Here is a 24,584-nt window from a genome sequence, read left to right as displayed (position 1 = left end):
CACAGTCTTCAAGCCTCTGCCAAGCCTAGGGCTGTATTAACAATGATGAACTTGTAACAGCCAGGGCATTCGCGTGTTGGTGGGTGATTTCAATGGAATGCTCTCTGACATAAGGGCCTGGAATTAATGCCATACCGCAAGTGTGGCGTGTTAGGGCTTTGTACGTTACTGGGCTAGAGGACAGTAGGGGAGCTGTAAATATGATCATCTAGATTTTTGTAAGTCTTTTGACACAGTCCCACAAGACATTCTCCTAAGCAAACTAGGGAACTGTGGTTTAGATGGAAGTATTATAAGGTGGTTTCAAAACTGGTTGGAAGAGCCTGCTCAAAAAGTAGCTATCAATGGTTTGCTATCAGACTGTGGGACAGACGTACTGGAGTCCTGCTGGGGTCTGTCCTGGGCCTGGCACTAATCAATATTTTCATGGATGACTTAGATAATGAAGCTGGGAGGGGTCACAAGAACTTTGGAGGACAGGATTGGAATTCAAAATGACCTCGACATATTGGAGAGTGGGTCTGAACTTGGCAAGCTGAAATTCAAGAAAGACAAGTGCAAAGGGGAAAAAAATCAAATGCACCACTACAAAATGGGGGCTACCTGGCTAGGTGCTGGTACTGCTGAAAAGGACCTGTGGGTTCTAGTAAGTCACAAATTGAATATGAGCCAACAATGTGATATAGTTGCAAAAAAAGCTAATGTCATTGTGGAGTGTATTCACAGGAGTGTTGTAGGTGAGACACAGGAAGCAATTGAGCCATGGAGATTCTGGGGCAGTGGCCCTCACGGGCATGCTGGCACGGGCCCAAGTGGGCAGAACTGGCCTGGCTGTGGCCCGTGGAGGGATGGCGGGCTCGCAGGGGAGGCTGATGTGCCTGAGTGAAGGCTGTAGGCTTGGGCTCTGTAGCAAAGCCATAATCCATTCATAACGCTCACTCCACCCTCCCCACCAGGGAGCACCATGCTCCCAGCACTGCAGAGAGTACCCCCATCACATCACCGCTCGAGCTAGACCTCTCTCCCGCCCCGCACACACTCCCTCACTCCAAGTCTTGCTGCGCGTGGCCTGGTTTAAACTGACTTGGGGATGCCGGCTCCTCTCCATCAATGATTTGGGTAGCTCTGTAGCTGGCACTGGGTCACTGTGCGTGTGGTTTCGGGGCTCCTCGGAAGTACCACTCTGTGCTCCGACGGGCTCTTCGTAGCCCCGCTGCTTTGAATCCTGTTTCTGGAACAGATGCTGTGGTTTGGAGCAGCTGCCTCAGCATCCATCTTGCATGCGCTGGGCTCTTTCCTCAATAGTGGCTGTGCTTAGAATTGGGATGAAGGTAGCTGGCTGGTTTATTTTCCCACTACACGGAGCTTTCCTTGTTGAGGTCCCTTTCAGACAGGGTCTCCAAAGCTCTGGTTTCTAGCATGGCGTTACAGGAAAGCATTTCTCTTGCTCCGATTCTTCCTGATTGTACAGCCGGCTCTGTTCCAGAGCAGGAAGAGCTTCGGATACCCGGGCCTCTAGCAGTAAATATCCTCTCTGCGACGGTATCTACAGGGACGGGGAACGTCTGCGGCAGTTCTCCCGCCTGTCCAGGTGTCTCTGCAGCAGGCAAAGATGGTCAGAGCCCCGTTGCGAAGAGTTTTGCCCTGAGAGAAGTGCGTTCCCAGTCTACGCAGCGTGGGCTTGGGATTGCCCATCATGCTGCTGCATGCAGGGGATGATGTGTCACGTGTGATGGTTCTGGGTTGATCAGCCATGCGTCGTTGGATGCAGGATGACGAGTGACGAAAGGGGTAAATGTGTAGCACTGAAAGGATCCAGTATGAAGCTGTAGATTCTTGCCAGCGGTCGGTTAGTTTCCAAGACTTTCCTCTCTCAAAAACTAATTTACTCTCCCTGCCTAGCAAACACTTGTCCTCTCTCCAGACGTACCTGGAGAGACACGACTGGGATGGGCAGGTCAGGAGGAAGGTCCATCTGCAGAGCTGCGTATGGGAGTCCAGGGTGGGTATAGCCGGGGGCATTGTGTCCTGGTGTCTGTTAGCATGGGGCGTGGTGGTATCTGATGGCTGGGTGGCAGCACCTCTGGGTGTGTCTGGGCCTGCCCCTCAGTTGTGAAAGGATTCACCTGAGCCCATGGCAATGCAGGAATGGGTTTCTCCATGTGCATAGGGGGTGGGGGGAGGGGCTGCTCTTGTAGGGAGCCACCTGGAGACTTGCTGCGGGTGCTCAGCTTGGGAGGGTCCAGGGTTTGAGCAGCAGGAAAAGATGGGGGTTCACCTGTGTTTGGTGCAGGAGTCATTACAAGGGGGCAGCACGACCAACCCTGGGCACTCGCCAGCCAGCCCCCAAGAAACCATGAAATTGGCATAAGAATCCATGCGGTTTTAAAAGATAATCACTGCTGGGCTCGCTTTCTTTGCCCTCTTGTCTCTGACCTTTTAGGGGTCATGGTTTTCCAGCTGGTCTTCATGGCTGCAAGGGCTGAAGACTCTCATTTAAAGCTGATGTCATCACCTGCCTCCAGGAGCTGGGGCTTTGTGTGCAACACCAGCTGGTGAGAGACCTGGGATAAAGTCATGAGCATTAGCAGCACTGCAGAGGGTGGGGACCATGGAGTGTCTGAGGTTAGCAGGGGGCGGAGCGGCGTGGAGTGGAGTTTGTGTCGCTTACGGGGCAGCTATGTGTTAAGAACCAGAACCTATCAGCCTGAACTCCGTCCTCTTGCTCCACCCCCTGGCTGGGTTCAGGAATTGGGGGTGGGAAGAATCCTCCTTGAGTCTCTTGCAGTGGCTGGGGGAGGGGGAACAATGGCTCATCTCATGTCCAGGAGCTTCTGCACCCGATTTCATCTAATCGCCAGCCTCTGCTGAGTGCGCATGTTCTGGGCCGTCCTCCCCGGCTCCTCCTGGCCCCTTGCTCTCTCTTCAAGCAAAGCATCCTGCTCCTCCTGGACTCTGTGGTGAAAACACTGAGGGCATTCAGGCCACCTTGGAAGAATTCCCCAGCACAGCTCGGATCCCTTCCTCAGTGCTTCACCTTGGGCCTCATAACCTGGAAACTGGGTTTCCTTGCACCCTGCCACCTCCTTTCTTAATAGGCAGGAGCATAACCATAGGATCACAGCTGGAGCAGGGGTGTGGGGTGAGGGATCCTTGTTCATGTGGCTACACTGAGAGATACTTCGGGGCAGCGTATCAGCCATGCTGCAGCCAGGGTCGGTGGGGGCTGATAGAAGCTGTAGAAGCAGGACGCTGCCAATGGGCCAGAAAGGGGATGCAGGAGATGTCACAGAGTATCTGGGCCAGTGCAGGTGTATTCATAGCCGTTCTACACTAGCGGGTTAGTGCAGCATCATGTGTGCGACCATGTCTCCCTCTAGTGGCTGATTGAAGTGACTACAATCGCCTGCCACTTAAAACCAGGCTTTGCACAATTCCATATAATTTTGACAGATAATATCAGTGTTTGTTTTTTAAGCCTATTCATGGAATTTTTTTTGTGGGGGGGGGAAATTTTCACAGTTGTAGGAAATGATGTGGGTGGGGTCAGGGAATTATTTAATGACAATAGACATTGTGGTTCAAAAAGGTAAACCTTTGCAACCATTATCACAAGCTGTCAGCTTCACATATCAACGTTTTAGCTTCTAATCAAACTCTAGTTAGTTCTCAAACAGCGCTTATGTTACTCTGCCTAGCTGTAAATTTTGATTATCAATGGAATTTTTGTGTGTGTGTGTGTGATGGCTGAACTTTGTGACTTTGTCCTCACCCAGAACTATTTCACATTTGGGGACAATGTATACCTTCAAATCAGCGGCACTGCTATGGGTACCCGCATGGCCCCACAGTATGCCAACATTTTTATGGCTGACTTAGAACAACGCTTCCTCAGCTCTCGTCCCCTAATGCCCCTACTCTACTTGCGCTGCATTGATGACATATTCATCATCTGGACCCATGGGAAAAGAAGCCCTTGAGGAATTCCACCATGATTTCAACAATTTCCATCCCACCATCAACCTCAGCCTGGACAAGTCCACACGAGAGATCCACTTCCTGGACACTACGGTGCTAATAAGCGATGGTCACATAAACACCACCCTATACCGGAAACCTACTGACCACTATTCCTCCAGCTTTCATCCAGACCACACCACACGATCCATTGTCTACAGCCAAGCTCTACGATACAACCGCATTTGCTCCAACCCCTCAGACAGAGACAAACACCTACAAGATCTCTATCAAGCATTCTTACAACTACAATACCCACCTGCTGAAGTGAAGAAACAGATTGACAGAGCCAGAAGAGTACCCAGAAGTCACAGGACAGGCCCAACAAAGAAAATAACAGAACGCCACTTCAGCCCCCCAACTAAAATCTCTCCAACGCATCATCAAGGATCTACAACCTATCCTGAAGGAGGACCCATCACTCTCACAGATCATGGGAGACAGGCCAGTCCTTGCTTACAGACAGCCCTCCAACCTGAAGCAAATACTCACCAGCAACCACACACCAGAACCACTAACCCAGGAACCTATCCTTGCAACAAAGGCTGTTGCCAACTCTGTCCACATATCTATTCAGGGGACACCATTGTAGGGCCTAATCACATCAGCCACACCATCAGAGGCTCATTCACCTGCACATCTACCAATGTGATATATGCCATCAGGTGCCAGCAATGCCCCTCTGCCATGTACATTGGCCAAACTGGACAGTCTCTACGTAAAAGAATAAATGGACACAAATCAGACGTCAAGAATTATAACATTCAAAAACTAGTTGGAGAACACTTCAATCTCTTTGGTCACTCGATTGCAGACCTAAAAGTGGCAATTCTTCAACAACAAAACTTCAAAAACAGACTCCAAGGAGAGACTGCTGAATTGGAATTAATTTGCAAACTGGATACAATTAACTTAGGCCTGAATAGAGACTGGGAGTGGATGGGTCATTACACAAAGTAAAACTATTTCCCCATGTTTATTCCCCCCCCCACTCCACTCCCCCCCTCCCCCCCCGCCACCGTTCCTCACACGTTCTTGTCAACTGCTGGAAATGGCCCACCTTGATTATCACTACAAAAGGTTCCCCCGCCCCCCACCCCATGCTCTCCTGCTGGTAATAGCTCACCTTAAGTGATCACTCTGGTTACAGTGTGTATGGTAACACCCATTGTTTCATGTTCTCTGTGTATATAAATCTCCCCTCTGTATTTTCCACTGAATGCATCCGATGAAGTGAGCTGTAGCTCACGAAAAGCTTATGCTCAAATAAATTGGTTAGTCTCTAAGGTGCCACAAGTACGCCTTTTCTTTTTAGAGATTTTGGGTACCCAACTTGCGAACCAACTTCTCAGAGGGTGGATGCTCAGCACTGTCTCAAAATCCGTCCCTTCTAAGGGATCTCAAGTTGGGGCCCCCCCAAATCACTGGTCACTTTTTTTTTTTTTAAGAATTTAGCCTTTAGACACTAAAATAATGCACATACACTCTTCAGCTAATCAAGTTCTTATCACACTCGCACAGATTTCCCCATGGGCCAGATACAATAGGCCCTGTCTGCCATTAGTTATTGCTAAGTGTTGCTAGCTCGGTACATTTACCTGGCATTCTTAAAATTGAGAGAAAGAGGCTCCCAGCACCTGAGGAGCTGCCACTTCTGACCCAGTGAGAGAAATTCGACAACAGTATTGGGGTGGGAGCGGGGCAAGGTCAGTCCATCCGTGCTTTTTTCCTTTTTCTTTTGAAGTCGGCTGACTCTGTCTTATGCTGTTAGCCACTGTGGCTGAAATACGTCTCATTGAGAGAGTGTATGTGTAAATACTGTAGGTGGAGTGGAATCTAATTTTTCAGACACACATGCTTTACTTTCAGCCCGGTGACTAGCCCCTGTTTATTGTACTTAAAATTAAGCATGCACGTGAATCTTTGCAGGATCAAGGCCTTAACAGCTACAGCTGGCTGGGGGAATTTGTCAGTCAAAAATAGAACTGACAAAGGAATTGAAATTTTGCAAAAACTTCTGAGACTTTTCCCCACCCAGCTCGGTAACCTCATCAGAGGTTCCCAAACGGTGGTTTCTTTGTGGGAGGGGGCTACACTTATGTCCCTTGTTTGGGTCATGGTGGGTTCAAGAAGTGATCCAGACCCAAAATGGGATCACAAGATTGTAATGGAAGTGAGGAGTGGGAATCCACTCTTTGGTGTAGATAATTGCCTAGAACCTCAGTTCCATGGATCTTTCTTTCTAATGTAGGGAGGAAGGATAGCTCAGTGGTTTGAGCATTGGCCTGCTAAACCCAGGGTTGTGAGTTCAATCCTTGAGGGGGCCATTTAGGGATCTGATGCAAATACTGGGGGTTGGCAGGGGGTTGGACTAGATGACCACCTGAGGTCCCTTCCAACCCTGATGATCTATGATGGTCCCGTGGTTAGAACATTAACCTAGGATTTGGGACACAAGGGTTGAAGTCCCTGCTCTGTAGCAGACTTCCTGTGTGACCTTGGGTAAGTCACTTAATCTCTGTGCCTCAGTTTCTCATATGTACAATGGGGATAACAGCATGTCCCTGCCTCACAGGTGGATTGTGAGGATAAATACACTAGATTGTGAGGCATGTGGATACGGTGGTGGTGGGGGGGCATATATCTACCTAAGTAGATGGAGATTTCCATCAATAAAGGTGGAGGGCCATGGAGTGGTGTGAAATGTAGGAATGTGGGACTCTGGGCTGAAATGAGCGACATCCCTTGAAATGAGGGGTGTGAAGTAGACACCTTGGAGAGGGAGGCTCCTAACTTGGGTCCCCTACAGAGCTGTGTCTCCGCGCTGTCTCCAGACTGGGCGTGAGGTGGCTCCAGATATTTGAGTGATGCCCAGCTAGGTGGGGGATCCTTGCCAGATCTGGAGTTACCCATTGTCCAGCTGTACCCTGGAGCCTGTGCCTGAAGTCTGGTTAGTCCCAATATTCCCCTCTCTAATTCTTGCTGCTGATATGCCTTAGATAGGCTGGTTAAATAAATCTCAGCCTTCCTATATCCCCACTCTCCCCCTGCCAATTGGCCCGGGCTCCGAGCTCCGTTTTCGCTGCTGGGCATCCATCCAGCTCTCCACTGCAGCTGGGCAGAGACCAGAGAGCCTGTCGTCTTTGGAAGGAAGAGGCAGAGTGCTTTGAGGAGCTGGACACGGACACGGCTCCAGCCTCAGGAGCCCTCACCTCCTTGACTTGATGGGATGTTCCAGCCAGGGGGCCCGAGGTACCCCATGGGGCTGGCAGTAGGTGCTGATGCTACTTAGGTGCTACACATGGGCCATCACCCAGGGCCCTTGCTGCTTTACAAGCCCTCATTGGGCCTCTTCATTTTCCCCCAACTCCCCCTCACCCCGTTAGGCAGGCTGGGATTGTTACCGTCAGCTGGGCAAGTTGCTGGGAATTGGGGTTTCTGATTTCCCTGCTCTAAGAGCTAGGCTGGCCTGGCTTTTCTGCGGGCCCCTTTGGTGGGAGAGGCCCCGTCCTGCCGAGGCCCTTTCTCCCCACTGTTGGGAGATGTTCTACTCGCCCCCTGCTGGGTTGTGCTCCACGTCAGTGTCACAGTGGGGGTGGAGGGAAGGAGGTGTTCCCCATGCAATGGCCTTTTGAGTCCTGGGGGGCTGTGATGGGTCCCAGGGCCCATTTCCCAATGCGGATCTGGCCCCCGGAGCTCTGACGTTACAGACAGTCTGGAGTGGATGCACTGGAAGGGGCACCCAGCGCTAGTGGCCCCTTGGGGATTTCAGGTGCTGTGTAGCCATTTGCCGCTCCCTTCACTAGCCCCCTCTTGTGAACAGCTCCCCATTGGCAGGACCGGCCTGCTCCAAAGTGGGCTGGCTGCGGGGGAAGTCTACCCTGCAATGCAGCTGCTGGAGCTAATGGCTTGATGTCCAGTCCAGCATCTCTCAAGAAGAAGGATTCACTCCTGCGTTGCATGACGAGTGTGATGCTGGTGGACAAGGAATTGTACTTTGATACAACTATTTTCTATTGCCCCTCTTGTCGCGACATCTCTTCCCAGATGCTTTCACAGCTGAACGTTGGGGGGGCGGGAAGCAAAGGGGCCTCGTTAGGGGGATAAGATGTTCCCGGCTGGGGTGGGGCCAGGCATGAATGAGGCTGTTCCAGGTGGCAGGAACTGCAGAGGAGAAGGTCCTTGCGCTGAAGGATCTGAAACCACGTGACGAGACAGCGGGCGGGAGCAGTGAGATACAGCGTCCATGTGGTCAGTGGGAGCAAGACCTGGGTGAGCTTTCATGAGCTGGGCGTAAATTCTCAGAGTATTTCCTGGAGCCCGCTATGCCCTTCCCCCCATTCTTTGTGGGGGTCACTGGGGGAGGGTGGCGCCAGGGCTTCAGCCCCACCCGGAGCTGGGGGGTACTGGGGCTTTAGCCCTGTGGGGCTAAAATATTTACCGGAGCTCTGCTCTGGACAGCTCTGGCTGAACTTAAGCCCTGGGCGTTGGCCTGAGAGTCAGGCTGGCGCTCGTACCCCCTCTGGCTGAGGCCCAGGAAGCCGGTTCTGTGCTGCATCCCGGGATGAGCGAGAAGCAGGCGGGGTTGGCCAAGTGACTCTTGCAAATATCCCATGAAACCAAGTCACCCAAGATGGGAAAGTGCTCCCCAGGCTCCTCCCGAGCTGGCTTTTGGGTCCTTCCATGGTAATAAGGTGACAAAGGGCTTGGCATATGCTGCAGCAGCCATATGGCCCTGCATAGGCTGGAGAAGAGCGGAAGTCCAGAAATGGGCCCTGCCCCCACAACACAGAAATGGGGTACACATCCCATGCCAGGGATTCACTTGTACGGGGGGAGTGACACTTCCTGGAAAGAGAACAAGAGAGTGAAAGCCAGGGGACCAGAGTTCCTAGCTCTGCCACTGACATGACTGTGTTATCAAGCCCTTGATCTCTTCATGCCTCAGTTTGCACACCTGTAAAATGGGGCTAATGTGCCCACACCTCTCCAGTTATTGTCTGCAAAGGGCGGTGTATGGGAAACACCAAGTATTGCCACTGATCTGCGGTTAATTGGTTGTGAATGAAGGGTTCCACTCTTAAAGCTGACTCTAAAAGCCCATTAGAATTCCTCCACTTCATGAGAAATGCTGATGGAGGCGCCATCCATACCCGTTAGGCCTCTGCTCTCCCTCCGTCCCTGTTCCTCCCCGCCCTCCCCCCCCGCACTAACTTAATAACCATCTCAGTTATACCCAGACACTAAGGAGACAGGGAGGGAGTCTTGAAATAACTCTGAACAAACAGGATCATCTTTAAAAATGACACTCTGCTTCTGGCTCCGGCACAGTGAAAACAATGGGATTTTGTTGTAGCTCTTGGATCTGCTCTGGTGCATCGTGATCTGGGCTGTACTGTCTGATGAGGCTAGGTCCACCTTAACCTCCGGAGATGCTGATTTATCCTCCCTTCGCCCTCCCAGCCTCACTGAGCTGGGAAGATCAATCCCCTCCCTGCCTGTTCTCCACCTGCTCTTTGTTTATGGAGGGATCCCTGATCCATCTGAAGGGAACAAAGGTCAAGTCTGCATGAGTGACAGCAGGGTGCATCTGGAAAGGCTGCACTGAACAGCCTGAGTGCGAAAAGGTTTAAAGGTGCAGTCAGTAGAAACAGCTGTAATTGTTTCATAGTTAAATATCTTCCTGGTGGGTATGTCCTCTCCTCCAGCCAAGCAATTGAAGGGGAGCTTTTTACCCTTGAACGGCTTGCAAAAAACCTGTTTCAAGCATGTCTCACTCACTGACTCTCTCGCTCCAAAACAGATGCTGTTAAATGACCCACTGCCTGGGTCATTCGGGGGTACAACTCCACTGCAGCTGGGAGATGCGGCTCCTGGCTCGGGTGGACCCACACGCACGTGCTCTGCCCAAGCGTAGCAGCGTGGCCGTGGGGTACAGGCAGTAGCTGGGGCTAGCTGCCGACGTGCAGTCCCACTCAACTCCCTGCATAGGCCTAAGGCCGCCCCCAGGTCCACTGCTATTTTAGATGCTCGCTTGAGCAGCACTGCAAGCCAGGAATCGCACCTCCCAGCTGTACCCTGACAGGGATTCTCACTACTGCACGCAAGAGCTTCCGTTGCTTCCAGCCAAGGGAGTCGAGGGGCAGATTTGAAGTTTAATTAAAGCACCGAACTCCCATTGCTTTCACTCCCTTGGCTGGAAGCAGTAGACTTTTACCTTACATGGATTAGCCACTAGAGAGGGACATAAACCAAACCATCACAGCATGTGGCTAGGCTGTTATGCCATTAAATCTTTCTAGCAGCACCAGGTGAGACCAAGAGCAGGATTTAGCCTACTTAAGGCGTAATAGCTCGTAGAGGAGCTAATCACTGTTTAGCATGTGCCATGCATCCCCTTCTGTGCCTGAGCCTCAGAGTAGAGTCTGTGACAGCTCCTGACTCCAGGATTGTCCTATAGCTCCTAGATCCTGAGGTCGTGAGTTCAATCCCTAGTTACTACATCTCTCCAGATTCTAGAGCCAGCAGCAGGTTTCCTCTGAGAATGGGCATTCTGGCCCCAGATCTGCCTGCGTAATATTTATCCCTCCCGTGTGCTGGGCTTTTTCACAGAATTCCCTGGGGGCCCTGAGGCCAGCTCTGACCCCAGTTAAACAAACAGAGCTGCCAGAAAAACAACCCAGCTGCGTAAGTCTCTGAAGAGAGAGAGCAAACTAAAAATACCCGGCTCTGGAACTTGGTGGTGTTGAATTGGAACTTTCTCTTCCCTGTCTGGCCAGGGCTTGCGGTTGCTGCGCTGGAAACTCCTTTCAGTTCTCGTTTTGTTTTGAAATTGCTTTATTACCTTTAATGACCAGTTTGCGGAAGAGAGCTGGGCCCAGGCTGCACTCCAAGGTGGGCCGGATCATCCAGCAGGGAATCAAGCTGGGATCAGCTGGCAGTGAAATCACTGTCACAGTGGCCGAAGATCCAAAGATCTTCCCCGAAGATCCAAAGTGGAGATGCCAGGTGTAAGAGTTGGCATTGGCCTCCCTGTTGGACTGGGGACCACCTTGGCTGGAAGTAGAGCAATTAGTCTGGAGTCAAACCACTTCTTGTGCTCTGGAACAGTGTGTTCACAGAGGCAGCTAGAAAAGAGGAGCTCATTCCATAACAGCCCTGCTCTGGGTGAGAAGCAGTCTTGTCTGTCCCTGCTCTGGCTCAGCCCCCTGAAGCCCCCAGCGTCTGGCAGCACGAGCCCTGCCTTGCAGGCCTCGCTCTGTCTGTGCAGGCAGCAGTAGGCCCACCCCAACCCCCGCATCCTCGACCGCTCACAGAAATACCAAGCCTGCTGTGCCCAAAGGACTGCACGCGGCGGCTCATTAGTTACCCCTCGGGATGCAGTTCCGCGGAGCACATGGCCCTGACGCTTGTGTTCACAAACTGTCTCCGTGATCCCAGAACAGAGATTCGGGTGAGAGTGAGTGAGAAGATGGGAAACAAAGGATCACGTGTCACCCCAAATCGGGCTTTCTAGAGACTAAACCAGTGGTCACCAACTGTTAGATTGCGATCGACTGGTGGATCCTGGAGCCTCTGACAGTCGATGGCGATCTCTGGTTGCTAAAAGCCCCGGCCCTGCGCCGCTCCCGGAAGTGGCTGGCACTTCCGTGCGGTGGTATTATACCAATAAATTAAAAACCAGCAGGATCTTATTAAACGGAAAAAGGCAAAATACCACATTTATTGTGAATACAGAAAGAATCATAGTAAGCAGTTAGTTACAGCTATAACATTCCATTCAATCTCATATTTATTCATACACACACACACACACACACACACACACACAGGTTCTGCAAGGTTGTTATCATAGTTACCAGCCTTAGAGTTGCTCATGCCAAGCCACTGGCTAGGTGGCCTGGACATGAGGAGGGAGCAGGGCCTTGTCAGATGCTCATCTGATGCTCCTGGAAGTTGCTTTGCAGAATCAGACCCCAAAGTTCTCACTTTTTAGAGTCTCTTTTTATAGGAATTTCTTTCTAGGCCAGTCTGTGGGAATTGCTTCATCATGCTGTTGCTGAATCAATCAGCAGATGGCACATTCCTGACGGCTCCGTGCTGCCAGATGTTATCTTGTTCTTTGGTTCTCCCATTCTTGAAGCTGTTGGGTGGATTCCAGTCTGCCCTCTGGGAGTCCTCTGGTTATTTCCACTTGACGCCTTCTTCAGCCGATGGACACTGGATTCTTAGGCTGGCACCTCCCTGATCATTCAGTTATTATCCACACCAAGCATCCATCCACATACATCCTCTATCTCTATTTTAATCACAATTGTTAATACAACAAAAGGGCGGGGAGTCTCTGGGTGCTGTTTCTGTTGCTTTGAGTCTCTCTCTCTGTGAATTGCTTTGAGAACAGACTCTGTCTTAGAATGTACTAACACAATTAGCAGCTTGCAAGTTTCACACAGAGAGGGAGAGAAACAGAGACAAAAACAAGAGACCTCTTAATTAGTAATACCCTGGAATTTAAACTATGGGGAATCAAACTCATTTGTGATTTTAATACAGAACTTCTTTAATATGATCCAACAGTGGGGGGCGGGCAGGGGGTCTCAATGTGCTGCTCCTGCCTTCAGGTACCGCCCCCACAGCTCCTATGGGCTGGGAATGGGCAACTGCAGCCAATGGGAGCTGCGGGGGCGGTGCCTGTGTCCTGCAGGGAGGGGCAGCACACGGAGCCATGTGGAAAACCCGCTTTTCACCCCGCCCCACAGTTACATGCCTTCAGAACAGAGTGATCAGGGTATATACAGAACTCCTTACAGAGCGTCTGTACGCATAGCCACCAACTTTGTAATGTGCCGGGGGTGCTCCGCCCCCGCCCCTGAGTGCGTGCCGCCCTTGCTTGTCCCCCTCTCCCACCCCCAGCGCCTCCCGCATGCTGCAGAACAGCTGATCGTGGTGGGCAGGAGGGGCAGGTGCTGATTGGGGGGCACCGGGGGATGCTTAGCACCCACCATTTTTTCCCCCATGGGTGCTCCAGCCCCGGAGCACCCACAGAATCGGTGCCTGTGTCTGTCTGTACATCTCCCAACGGTATTGGTGCCTAGAGCGATACAGATTTTTATTCGAGACCTCCCATGACACTTCGAGCTAGAATGTAACTGTCAGAGCCAGCGGACTCCTGTAATTCTTAGGCCCCCTTTACACCCTCTGCCACTTGGCCTCAGAGCTCCTCGCGGCAGAGTCAATGCAGTGGGTTACAGGAAAATGGCAGACGTGGGGAGGGATGATAGAGGGGGCAGGGCAGCCAGGCTGATTTGATCTCAGCCAGCATGTTCTGTGCATTCTCCAGTCCCTTTCCTAAGCACTGATTTCCCCAGAGGTCTTGAAAGGGCGGACAAGAGGTCTTGAAGCAGGACGCAGAAGGGGGTGGGGGACAGTGAAGGAGAAAAGGCAGTGTGAGATCCTTCGTGTGGGGACACACCATGGGTCGGGGTGGCCCTGACCTGTGGGGTGTTTGAAATCCAAATCTATAGGCTCTTGGGGACCCCGTCCGCTGCAAGGGGCTGACCCAAACCTCCTACGTCCAGGCGTGTTTGGAACGCAGGGCCCATTGCCTGAGACCGTGTGTGTAACTTGGTGACTCTACCCCTGCTTACGGACAAGAGGTTGGTGGTAGGAGGGGCCCTGGAAGGGGAGGCTGGCAGCAGGGTTAGGAGCAGCTTTAAGGATGGCAGGCAGCAGCTGGGTGGGAAGGCAGGAATGGCCCTTAAACTGGGAGAGTTCCAGGTCTCCAGGGCATCTGTTTACCCTGCCCGCGCAATAAGCCAGTCGGCTTGTTAATTTCACTGGTGCGTCTGGGCAATGGAGTCTGCTGGGGCTCAGGATAAAATGCCAACTTCTGTAACAACTGGCTGGGAGAGGCCTAGAAACCGGGATGTTTCCAAGGATCTAAGCTCCCCTTCCTGGCAGAGCTGTCTGCGTCCTGGCTGACACGTTATACCTGACTCCAATCAGTGTTACAGCATCTTTCCCTGCTTCCAAAGGAAAACACCCCCCCCCCCCCCCCGCAAACTGAAGCCAAACCACGGAACTGGGGGAGGGGGACAGAAGAGAAGCTACAGTTTACGTAGGCCCTACCCAAACAAGGAAGTGTGCTTCCTTCGGGTGGTGCTCTAATTACCTGAGCAACTCTGACACTAACGATGATGTGAGTTCACAGGTCAGCAAGGAGAGGTGCAGATTCGAGGAGCCCTCTAGAAATACTGGGGGGGAGGGGGAAGTGAGCAGCAGGGGGCGGGACAGAACAAAAGACTCTTGGGGAGGAATAACTAACAAGTAAGTAACGTCTGGGCACCTTTCACAAAAGCCAAAACTATGGCATGTAAAGAAACAAAATGCCAAGAGCCCAGAACAGCCCTGGACTCCCCCTCCTCAATAACCTCCTATAAATAACACGCTGTTTAGAAGCTCATCCGAGGGTGTTGCAGACATGGGAGAGTCAAACAAAGAAATCTCCTCTCCTCCTACGCACGGCACTAGCCCCAGTACCCTTTTAAGGTAAAACTTTCCCTAGTTCCACGTCTGTAGCATGACCTCTCTCTCCTCCCAGCACCATCCTTCGAAGGCGTCTCGTTCGAATGCGTTTTTCTCCCTAATTTTGGCTTCACAGACCAGTACCCCACATTTGAGCATCTATAGGGCTAAGAGGGGGATTGAGCACCTTGCCTGGACCAACTGAGGGAAGAACCCCCATGGCAAAAAGCACACAGTCCTGTACAAACATCCCCTGCCTTGTGTTGGCAAGGAGAGGTGGCGGCCAGAGAACACCGAGCAAAGAAGGGGCTGGAGAAGATAGATCAGGATATCCTGCCCCAGAGTACAGGATCAAAGGGACGTTGGATGGTATTTTTCTTGCACAAGGCCTGAGTAGCCTCTGGGACTCATTGCTACATGATCTCTACCGAGGCAAAGCATTGAACAGGATTGGACGTATAGCTGGAGAACAAAGGTATTCGGAGTAATCATGGTGAAGCAGTAGAGACCAGCCAGGAGTGCTATCAGCTATCACGCTTCATGGCTGAAGCTGATACCCTACCCCCTCTCACAGCCGCCTGCAGGGTTTCTTTCAACCTTCCTCTGAAGCAGCTGTTGCTCCAGGGTAACTGGACTGGACAGACGAAAGGGCTGAGTCAGTCTGGCAAGGGCCGTGTTGCGTCCGCCCTTTCAGGCCACTGGAGCCAGAGCAATGGGCTAGAAATAGTGTGTGCGCTGTGCAATACCCCCAGTAGGTCTCTCTAAGCAGTGATGGGCCCTGGCTGTGCAGCTGGGAACTGAATTGGTGCTGCCGCCCCCCCGGCCCCACACACACAGACACTAAAAAACGCTAGATATAGCCACCTGGAGGGGTGTGGGCTTGTCCCCTGCTTAGCAGTTAGAGCGCGTCCCATGCCCACAGTGCCATGTGCAGATAAACTAGTGAATCCCTGCTTTGAATGGGTAGGCATGCCCCCTTGGACTGGAGCCCCCTCCCCCCAGCAGGGAAGGGGTTAAAGCAGCATGACTCCCCCCCTCCCCCCGCCCGTTTGCAAGAGAGGGGCTGGATGAGAGCATCAGGCCTGGTGTGGACAGCCTGGGGAAGGAGAGAGGCCAGCAGCGGTCTGGTTGGGGACACCTGGATCTCACGGGGGGGGGGGGGGGGGCAGAGGGCACTGTTGTGTTGAGGGCATTTTAGTGTCTCTTGGCAACCGAGCTTGGCTCTGCCCTCTTGCTGCTGCATGGGCGCTCGCCGGCCACCCTGGCGAGTCGGGGAGTGCGTGGCTGCTCCTTTGCCCAAGGGAACACAGTGGCCCTTGCCAAGCCCTGACACTTCCCACCCCTCAGCGGCAGACGGACACTAACAGGGTCTCTAAACCCAAGGAGAAATTATCCCTGACAGGTTTCATTCAGAGCCAGCGCAAGGCAGACTAAGCAATTGAAGCTCGGGGTGGGGGGGCATTAATTACTATTATGTGGGGGGTGGAGAAGGGCACATATTCCTGCTTAGGGCCACCAAGGGTCTAGCACCGCCACTGGCTTCATTGGTCCTGCCAAAGCCATGAACAGAACTGCTTTTTCTTCAGTGCAATCTGCTGGCACAATAGCTGTTTCCACGGACCCAGCCGAGCTACTTGCATACCATCTCCGCTGGGGGAGGCCCAGGTGTGGCTCTCTGGTCCCATCCAGCCTGGGGCGAGCTGCGATGTGGCCGGCAGCCCCCTTTTCTCCTGGCCTGGGCATACGGCCCCCAGGGACCCGCAGGCCCCGGCTGCGTATGATGATTGACCTCTGGCCTAGCCCTCAGCTGGGCCAGTTCTGGGGTCAGTGTTGCCGGGCAAGGCCCAGCGGCAGCACTCTGGCTTTATGGCACCTGGCTTTGGATTCCCCTTTAGCTCTGAGGGCTGGGGAGGGATTTTCCTACCAGAGTGTTGCTGTCTATCACCGCTCCCTACAGACCCAAACGCGAGTTCATTCCAGGTCTGGCTCTGTGGGGAGGCTCGAGCTCTTGATTACCCTGAACGCCCCAATGAGCCCTCTCTGTAAGTGTCATCCAGCCAGGTGTGTGAGCCTGCAGACTGCTTCCCTGTGACTAACCTGAGGGCTTTAGCCACCGCTCCGCTCCCCGAGGCTCCTGGAATAAGGCAGGCTGCCTCCCCGCTCCCGCCAACCCTGGGTTCTTGATTCTTTCAGCTGCCGAATCCAGGTGAGGTTGTTCTGTGCAGGGAGGGAGACGGGGCTTTTAAAAGGGTAACTTTAGTGCTGGCGCGAGGTGACTGGCAGCCCTAGAGAGCGGATTATCGCAGGTAGCAGTGCATGCCTTGCTCCCGCTACCGTGCCCACGCTTTGCTTCTTCCCTGCCACAGTCCTCTGCTCTCAGGGCCGGCTCCAGGCACCAGCGTTCCAAGCAGGTGCTCAGGGCGGCAGAGTTTCTGCGGCGGTGGCTTCTCTCGCTCCTGTCATCCGCGGTGACCATTTTTTTTCACTGCTTGGGGCGACAAAAACCATAGAGCCGGCCCTGGCTGCTCTGCTCAAGTCTCTCCCCCAGCCCTTGGCTCACTGTAGCTGCCTCTTTGTACGTTGTTGTCTTCTAGGCCGGCGAGCAGAACTGCATTCTAGGTATGCTCACAGCAAGGCACTCGAAGCTCCCTGGCTGTATTTGCGACATCCTGTCTGCTTCAGTCTAGGAATAGCACTGGTGTCTCGAGCAGCCTCTGACCGCAGGTTCTTGTTTAGCTTGCTGTGTACGGCCACTTCCAGCTCTGCCCTGGCCTGGTGTCTGTTCCCCTTCCTGGGCAAAGGACGTTTGTAACAGCCAGCACTTGGACAGACGCTTAATGCAGGTGGACAAACTTCGTCATCCCCTGGGGCGGGGGAAGCTTAGGCCTAGAAGCCAAGTGAGTGTCTGTGGATGAGGGTCAGAGCTAGAATTAAAACCCAGGGATCCTAACTCCCACGCGGGGACACTCAGATGTTCAGATGGCTGGGACTTGGGATGGCTGGGCTGGAGGCATTAGGCCACATGCCCTGTGCTCAGGGGCTGTGGGGGCGGCTATGTGCTGCCTACCTGGTGCTGGGCTGGATGGGGGCTAGTCTCCCCAGTCGGTGGGTCACCCGCTGCCCATGGGGTGACGTTGGGGTTAGTAACCTGTAGTTGATTTTCCTCCGCTTCTAGCCCATGCAGAACAGGGTAACAAACTTTGTTCCCAGTTCATGAATTCGATGCTGGTCACTCACTGACCATATGCTTATTTTAGCCCCATCTTCCACTCTATCCTGATTGGCCCTAGGTCCTCAGATCATGCCTAGCCCCAGGGAATCTGGCCTGAGCCCTGTGTTACATCATCTGGCTTCTTGCTGGGGCTCGCCTGCTGCCAATTTGACTTTATTGGTTTGGGTTTTTTTCTCTCTCTAATTAAATTGGCCTTTCTTAATCTATGAAATCCCTTCAGATAGTGGCAAAACCCAGCCAAATCCCTCCCTGCTATTTGATCTCACCGGCCTTTCTCAACTCCCCGCTAACTATTCTACAAACCTCCATGGCCGCCTGCTTTGGGGAAGTGATCTCTCGGGAGCTGAGCGAGCCCAGCTCACAGACGTCCCAGGAGGGTGTCAGTGGCAAACTCCAGCCAGCTGCCTGGGTCAGCTTTTATAGGCATCCAGGCCCCATGACGAAGGCAGCAAGAGAATGTAAGGTAGTGGGCATGTTGCTGTGACCTCCTGCACAGGAGAAACGTGATGAGCTATGTAATAAGGCACCTGTGCCGGTGCTGAGTCTGGCTAACTAAACCTTTCCCCCTGTAGCAAGACAGTTCTGGCACCAAAGCATCCCAGGAGCACATTCACCCTGAGTGACATTCTCGCCTGCACAGTGCCCTCCCCAGCCTAGGCTTCATACAGCACAGAAAGATGAGAGGCTGCATCTAGGCTGATGTGTAGCTTCTCGGAGAGAACAGAGCGCCGAGTGGGATCAGGCCGGGAACTGGAAGGATGGATCTGAATTGAGTTCTGCTAAGTGGCAGCTTATTTTCTTCATGGATGACATTAAATAACGCAAAGGAAGGAGACGGAGGGGTGATGTCTTGCTGGACTCTTTGCCTGCTCATGAGGTTTAAACACACGGGCTTTCTTTAAACAAACCAGAAGGGCCATCGTGTTCTTGACTCGGTAAAATACAGTGACTGTTGGGCAGTCTCCAGTCAGTTACTTTCAAATACGGAGAGAAATCTCTAACTTAGCTAGATTGAGATGCCTCTTAAAGGGGCCTGGTTTTCAGTCTCTTTTGAAAATGGAGGCATCTCCTTTTTAAAACAGTCATTCTTGTTGGTCCTTGTGTGGTTGCTCACAAAGCCCTGGTAGCTGTCTGCACTGGACAGATTTATCCCCTTACAAACCTGGCTGGATGCTTAGTACAAATCTTCCTCCCAGTTCAGCTGTGCGGTTTTGTAACAGATGGAAAAATAGCTTAAGGAAGGAATTGGGGGGGGGGGGGGTGTCTAACATTTGTGCCTTTATATTTCACCACATCCCTGTCTTCTTACACTGAAGGATTGTAAACCCACAGACTAGATGTGTAAATAATTCAAGTAAGCATCACTAAACATGTTTCCTTCATTCTCTTAGTCTGTTGCAAATCTAACTTTCTTGCCCACCGGCTTTGGAATATTTTGCTGGGACGCAGCATGCTATCAGTGTCGATCCAGCTCAAGAGACTGGATATGATATTTCACATCCTCTTTAAATAGCCCGATCCTGGGGAAGTGAGCACTTTGGAGGGTTGGATGCACATTGTGATACTAATGAGGTTAGACAGAGCAAGGGCGTACCCCAGCGTTAGAGCGAAAAGGGAGCTGGAGAGCCTTATATGCACAGCCTAAGAGGCTTACTTTCTATGGTATTTTGTTTGAAAAATGTATTAAACAGCTCTTGTGTGTGCATGCTGTATTAAGTAAATCAAGTTCTTCGGAAGGATTATGAAGAATCCAGTCATGGCAGTGATCTTCACCCAACGATTTCTGGCAGATTTTTAATTTCCCTTTCTGTGTGGGGAGCTAATGGTTAGAACGGCTTGAAAGCACACTGGCTTAAGGCCGTTGTTAGTTTTGCAGTAAGGCCAGCGTGATGTCAGTAAAATAGAGACACAGATGTGTTTTGATGCTGAATGTGCATCTGCTTCCAGCATTCTACAAGCATGAATCCCTCAGGGCTGGGATTCACAAAGGTCTTAAGGTACTGACTCCCACGGATTTCAAGGGCAGTTAAATAGCATTGGGAATCCCCCCCAGGTAAAATATCTCCCTTTTGCAGCTGGGTAAACTGAGGCACAACAACCAAGCCATTAAACTTCTCCACCTCTACCCCTGGAAGCCTGTATGCAACAGATCATGTTCAATCCTGCGTATGGGCTGAAAAGTTTTAGGCAGGGGCTGGCTAAGGATTGGGAAAGCTGGGTTCTGTTCTACAACTCTGCTACTTAGTCACAGGATGATCTTGGGAAAGTCCCTTTAATTTCTTTCACACCAAAGACACTGGGGAGCCCACAGTCTCAGGAAACTGAGGTGCTGAACGGCAGCCCTATAGCCTGGTGTGCATACACTCTAGTTCAGAGCGGGAAAGGACAGCTCAGGTGCTGCTGTGTGTTTCTGCTAACCCCTGCCACGAGAGAGCAGGGAATTCATTACAAATGAGCAGCAAGGACTCAGGCTGGGTGCATGGATGAAACAAATGTGCCAGATTTGCTGCATCATTAATTCCATCCTTTCAGCATTCTTGCCTACAACCTGGAGCAGCTGCGCTGGAGAATACAGACAGGTGCCAAGGGCAGGATAACATTTGCTTGGGTTGTGGCTGAGGAAACTGAAAAAGCAGCAACATCGTGGAGGAAAAGCTGTTGTGGTACAATTAATCTGACTCGTAGTGTCTATCATTCTCCGGCAGAGCTGCCCACAACCCCAAGGGGAAGGGGTAGACTGGAGCAGAACCAGCTTCTACTAGTTCATAGTCCCGGGCAGTGGCATAAGTGTTCCATCTCATCCAGGATCTTGTAACTTGCTAACATCCAGTAACCACATGCTAGAGAGGAAGGTACAAGACGCAGCAGTGGGCAGCTGCTTGTTCAGTGCAGAACTGAAGTGGAAGTGATTGAACCTTACTTCATCCTAGAAGTGCAATGTCAAAATTCATCTCCACCTACTGCTCTCCCTCCTAGCTGAAGCACAAGGGCCAGCATTAGAATTAAACTCTAACCAGCTTACCCTCCTTATTGCTGTCGCTCTCAAACGTGCAGCAGGCACGACTGTGGTGTGTAATGGTTCTCCTGACACAGGTAAAAGAACAGCCAGTGGGAGGAGTTGGAGCAGAGCATGGAGTTGTCAGGATTGCTAGGTTCCATTCTTGGCTCTTACCTTGGGTTAGGATACAGCTCATTCCAGTCAAGTCACGGTCCAGTGTGCTAGGATGGTTCTTGGTTGCTTTTCCCCATCCATGCCAGCTGGATTTCCTTACCCCTATTCCCAAGAATACTGCATCAGGGAGTAGTGATTATGAGTAACCCTCTACATGGCTGTTGCCTTCTCTTCATTCCCCTTTCCTACAGGACCTTCATTCAGAAGCTCTTTGCTGGTAAGAAGCAGTCTGTTGGGGGTCCTGTAACAGGCAGAGTTGATCTGATTAGGTTGGGACTGCATGAGGGGTAGCTAATACCAAAAGGGCAAAGGCCCAGTATAGACGCAAGCATGACAAAAAAAACTATTCTCCTAGCTCTAGGGAGTGAGTGAGGTCTACCTGAGTCCTCTGAATAGGGTGTGGTTAGGAATAAACCATGTATACTGAAACTTTATGCAGCTAGCGTAGACTGACTTGCGTTCAGTGGATTGGTGCTTTGGGGATATTTGGGTAAAATTTTCCACAGCAGCTAAGTCACTCTTGAAGACTGGATGTAAACTTCTAAGTCACTTAGCTGCTATGGAAAATTTCCCCCCTTGTGTCCAGCAGGACAGTCCTTCAACCTCACTGCAGGAGGCTTTAGCATGTTCAACAAAGCACAAACAAATCAATTAAAAGTGGAGGTTTATGAGAGCAAATGCTGCTGTAGCCTAAGTCTAGTGCAGAGTTGTGGAGAACTCTAGTGGTCATTTCCCTGAACTACAGGTAAAGCTGCAAATGAAGGACAGCCTGCAAGGGTTCATCAGTGAAGGCTCTGGATCCTTCAGAGCACAGGTGGCCAACCTAAGCCTGAGAAGGAGCCAGAATTTACCAATGAACATTGCCAAAGAGCCACAGTAATACGTCAGCAGTCCCCCATCCGCTACCCACCTCCAGCCCCAGTGCCTTAGGTTGAGTTACCACAGGGTCTACACCACGCCGGGGGGGGGAGGTTGTTGATGAAAGAAAATCTCCCGTTGATTTACCTTACTCTTCTAGTCAGGGGTAGAGTACAGGGGTCAACTGGAGAGCGATCTGCCGTTGATTTGGTGGGTCTTTACTAGACCCGCTAAACTGACTGCCAGTAGATCAATTTCAGAGCATTGATTCCCCACTGTAGTGTACACCCGCCCTAAGTGTTCCTGAGCCACTACAGATTGTCTACATTTGAAGCGCTGCAGCTCTAATTAATCTGCCTTCCTGAGAGGCAGTAGCTAGATCACCTGAAAAATTCTTCTCCCAGTTTAATGCTGTCTACACCAGAGGTTAAGTCAGCTTCATTAGGTCAGTCAGGATGTGGATTTTTCACACCCCTGAGTGACAGTACCTGAGTCAAGCTAACTTTAGTGTAGAGCAGCTGTTGGATTCCTAAATCACTTTTTGAAAATGGGACTAAGAGTCACTTAGGCACTCTTGAAAACTTTATCCCAGTCTTATTCTGGAGTACCACTGAGGTCACTAAGAATGCAGAGACTCTGAGGAAGGCTTCAGAGCTGGTGTTCACAGTAATAGGATTTTACTTTGAGATTCTTCACAATTCAAGCTTGTAGGGTGAAATATATCTTTGCTAGCTAGAAAAGGCCTTGTCTATACTCATGAAAGTTGATCCAGAATAAGAATTTAAATTAGATTAAGTCCATGGCTGGATGCTCCTATTCTGGAATAAAAGCATCTGCCCATGGAGTTAATTTGGAATGGCTACTTCACGACAACCAAGCCATAACTCTTCGTGCAGACAAACCCTGAGTGAGCAGACTGTGCTGGACAAGGGAAGTTTTTTTTTTTTTTTAAAAAAAGACAAGAATGCAGTAGTTTGAAAAATTATTGAAAAATGCAATACAAGAAACAATATTAACACTTAGGTCTGTCTAAACACTACAGCAACTTTCCCTTTGAATTACTACAAAAGTCCAAAATAACAGCTTCTGTCATTTACTATTCAATCTATAAAGATTTGCCAGTTTTAAGTCTGTTGTGATATTTCCTATTTGTTGTAAAGAAAAGATGTAAACAGCTATTCTAGACAATTCACAATTGTCTTAAAAAAATGTACAAAGCTCCTTCATATTTGTAACTAAATTTTGATTAAACTTGTAAAAAACCCCACGGTTGGGACACAGACATCTCTTAAGGTAATTGTACATTGTATGAAATCAGCAAACTAAAGTTTACTAAAATCAGAACTCAGTCCTTTAATACAGCTGTATTGCTTGGAGATTGCAGTCTGGAAACCAAAGCTGCCTTTCCAGGTTAATTAATCAGAGGTCTTGCTTCTCCTGCCTTCCTTTCTATACATTCATATATAAATAGCTTCCATAAAGTGTATACTATACAATCAAGCCAGTCTCTGGCTTACGTCCTGGACTGGGAATAGCTGACAACATTCATATCTTATCAATACAGACCTTGTTCACATGTTACATTGACATGAGCAGCACTGGTCCCTGGAAATTCACAGTTCATGGTGGACCAAATTTTAAAACTCAATCTGATCAACTCATTGTAGGAGAAAAAGATGAAAAGTGGGATGGGGCACAGGCAGTTTTGCAGCCCTGTCTTGCAAAGGTAGAAGTTAATTTAGTTAGTAGTAGTAGGTAGAGGGAATCTTACTAAAAGCTATTTTCTTCCCTGTCCCTCTATGAAAAGCTCAATTGCTTCAGTAGGAGCAGTCCCAGTGGCAACCCCTATTCCTCTCCAAGATCTGGACTAGGAGAACCTTCTGCTTGTAAAAACTGGCTCCTCAGAAGTATGCTGGGGTTGCCTGGGTGTGGCAGCTAGGAATCCCTACTGAAAGGTCACCAGTGCCCAAGGGGAAAATTTTGGCCTGCCTTCAGAAGCCAGTTTGGTTTGCACTGTGTTTTGTCCCACGAAGAGAGCACTGACGTGTAATATCAAAGGGTGAACAGAAGAAACAAGCGCTATCTAAAAGTTCTACTATTCTATGTCTTGTCCCTTTTTAAGAAGGGTACTACTGCCAAGGCAGAAGCCTGTAACATGCTAGGAAATGCTTGTGCACCATTGTTTGGGAAAGGAAAAACTTCTCACCAACAAGAAACTCTTCTGGATCTTAGACAAGTCAAGATTTCTGTTCCTTAGGAGGAGATGATTTTTTTTTTTTTAAATAAGATCAAACTTCGTGCTGCCTCTGCTTTATTGAACAAGGTTGGGTGTGAACTAAGTTACAGCTGTGTCAAGGTCCTTAGTACTTCCTTCACTACTTAAAGTGGCATATCTAAACCTTCACAACCACTATATGCCTTTAAGTGCTATAAGCAGATTAAACATTTGGTGGCTCTAAAAGTCCCATGAAGCCAGCTATGAAGAACTAGGAAACTTTTTATGAATATTGTGCATACTGCTTGCAATAGCATGTTAGAGCAACCAAACAGGAAAGGCAAAACAATGACCTAGATAATGAGCATCCCAGCAAATGCTCAACCACACCTGCCAGATTATTAGTTGTACTCACCAGGTGCCAGCAAAGCTACAGAGATGTTTTTACCCCTCCCTTTTCAGCCTTAGTAAGACAGTAGCCAGTTGTAGGATTTGCCCCTAAGAAAGGGAAGGGGAGACAGGTTTGGCAGCAGACTGAAAAGGGCTGTAGAGATGCAAACTAACCC

The 24,584-nt window shown here is 50.6% G+C and overlaps 1 protein-coding gene across 1 annotated transcript in view; it reads left to right on the top strand.

Moving 5' to 3' along the window:
* TMEM200B (transmembrane protein 200B) overlaps positions 1–18,633 on the top strand; it is a 49,491-nt gene extending 30,858 nt beyond the window's left edge. Inside the window, exon 3 of the mRNA XM_074934388.1 lies at positions 18,346–18,633. Coding sequence (XP_074790489.1) covers positions 18,346–18,392 — 47 coding nt within the window. The 3' untranslated portion in view covers positions 18,393–18,633. The remainder of the gene's footprint in view (positions 1–18,345) is intronic.
* The last annotated feature ends 5,951 nt before the right edge of the window (positions 18,634–24,584 follow it).

Source organism: Natator depressus, chromosome 19, assembly GCF_965152275.1.
Source record: "Natator depressus isolate rNatDep1 chromosome 19, rNatDep2.hap1, whole genome shotgun sequence".
Lineage (NCBI taxonomy): Eukaryota > Metazoa > Chordata > Testudines > Cheloniidae > Natator > Natator depressus.
Note: the sequence above shows the minus strand (reverse complement) of the source record. Positions and strands in the feature narration are given on the sequence as shown.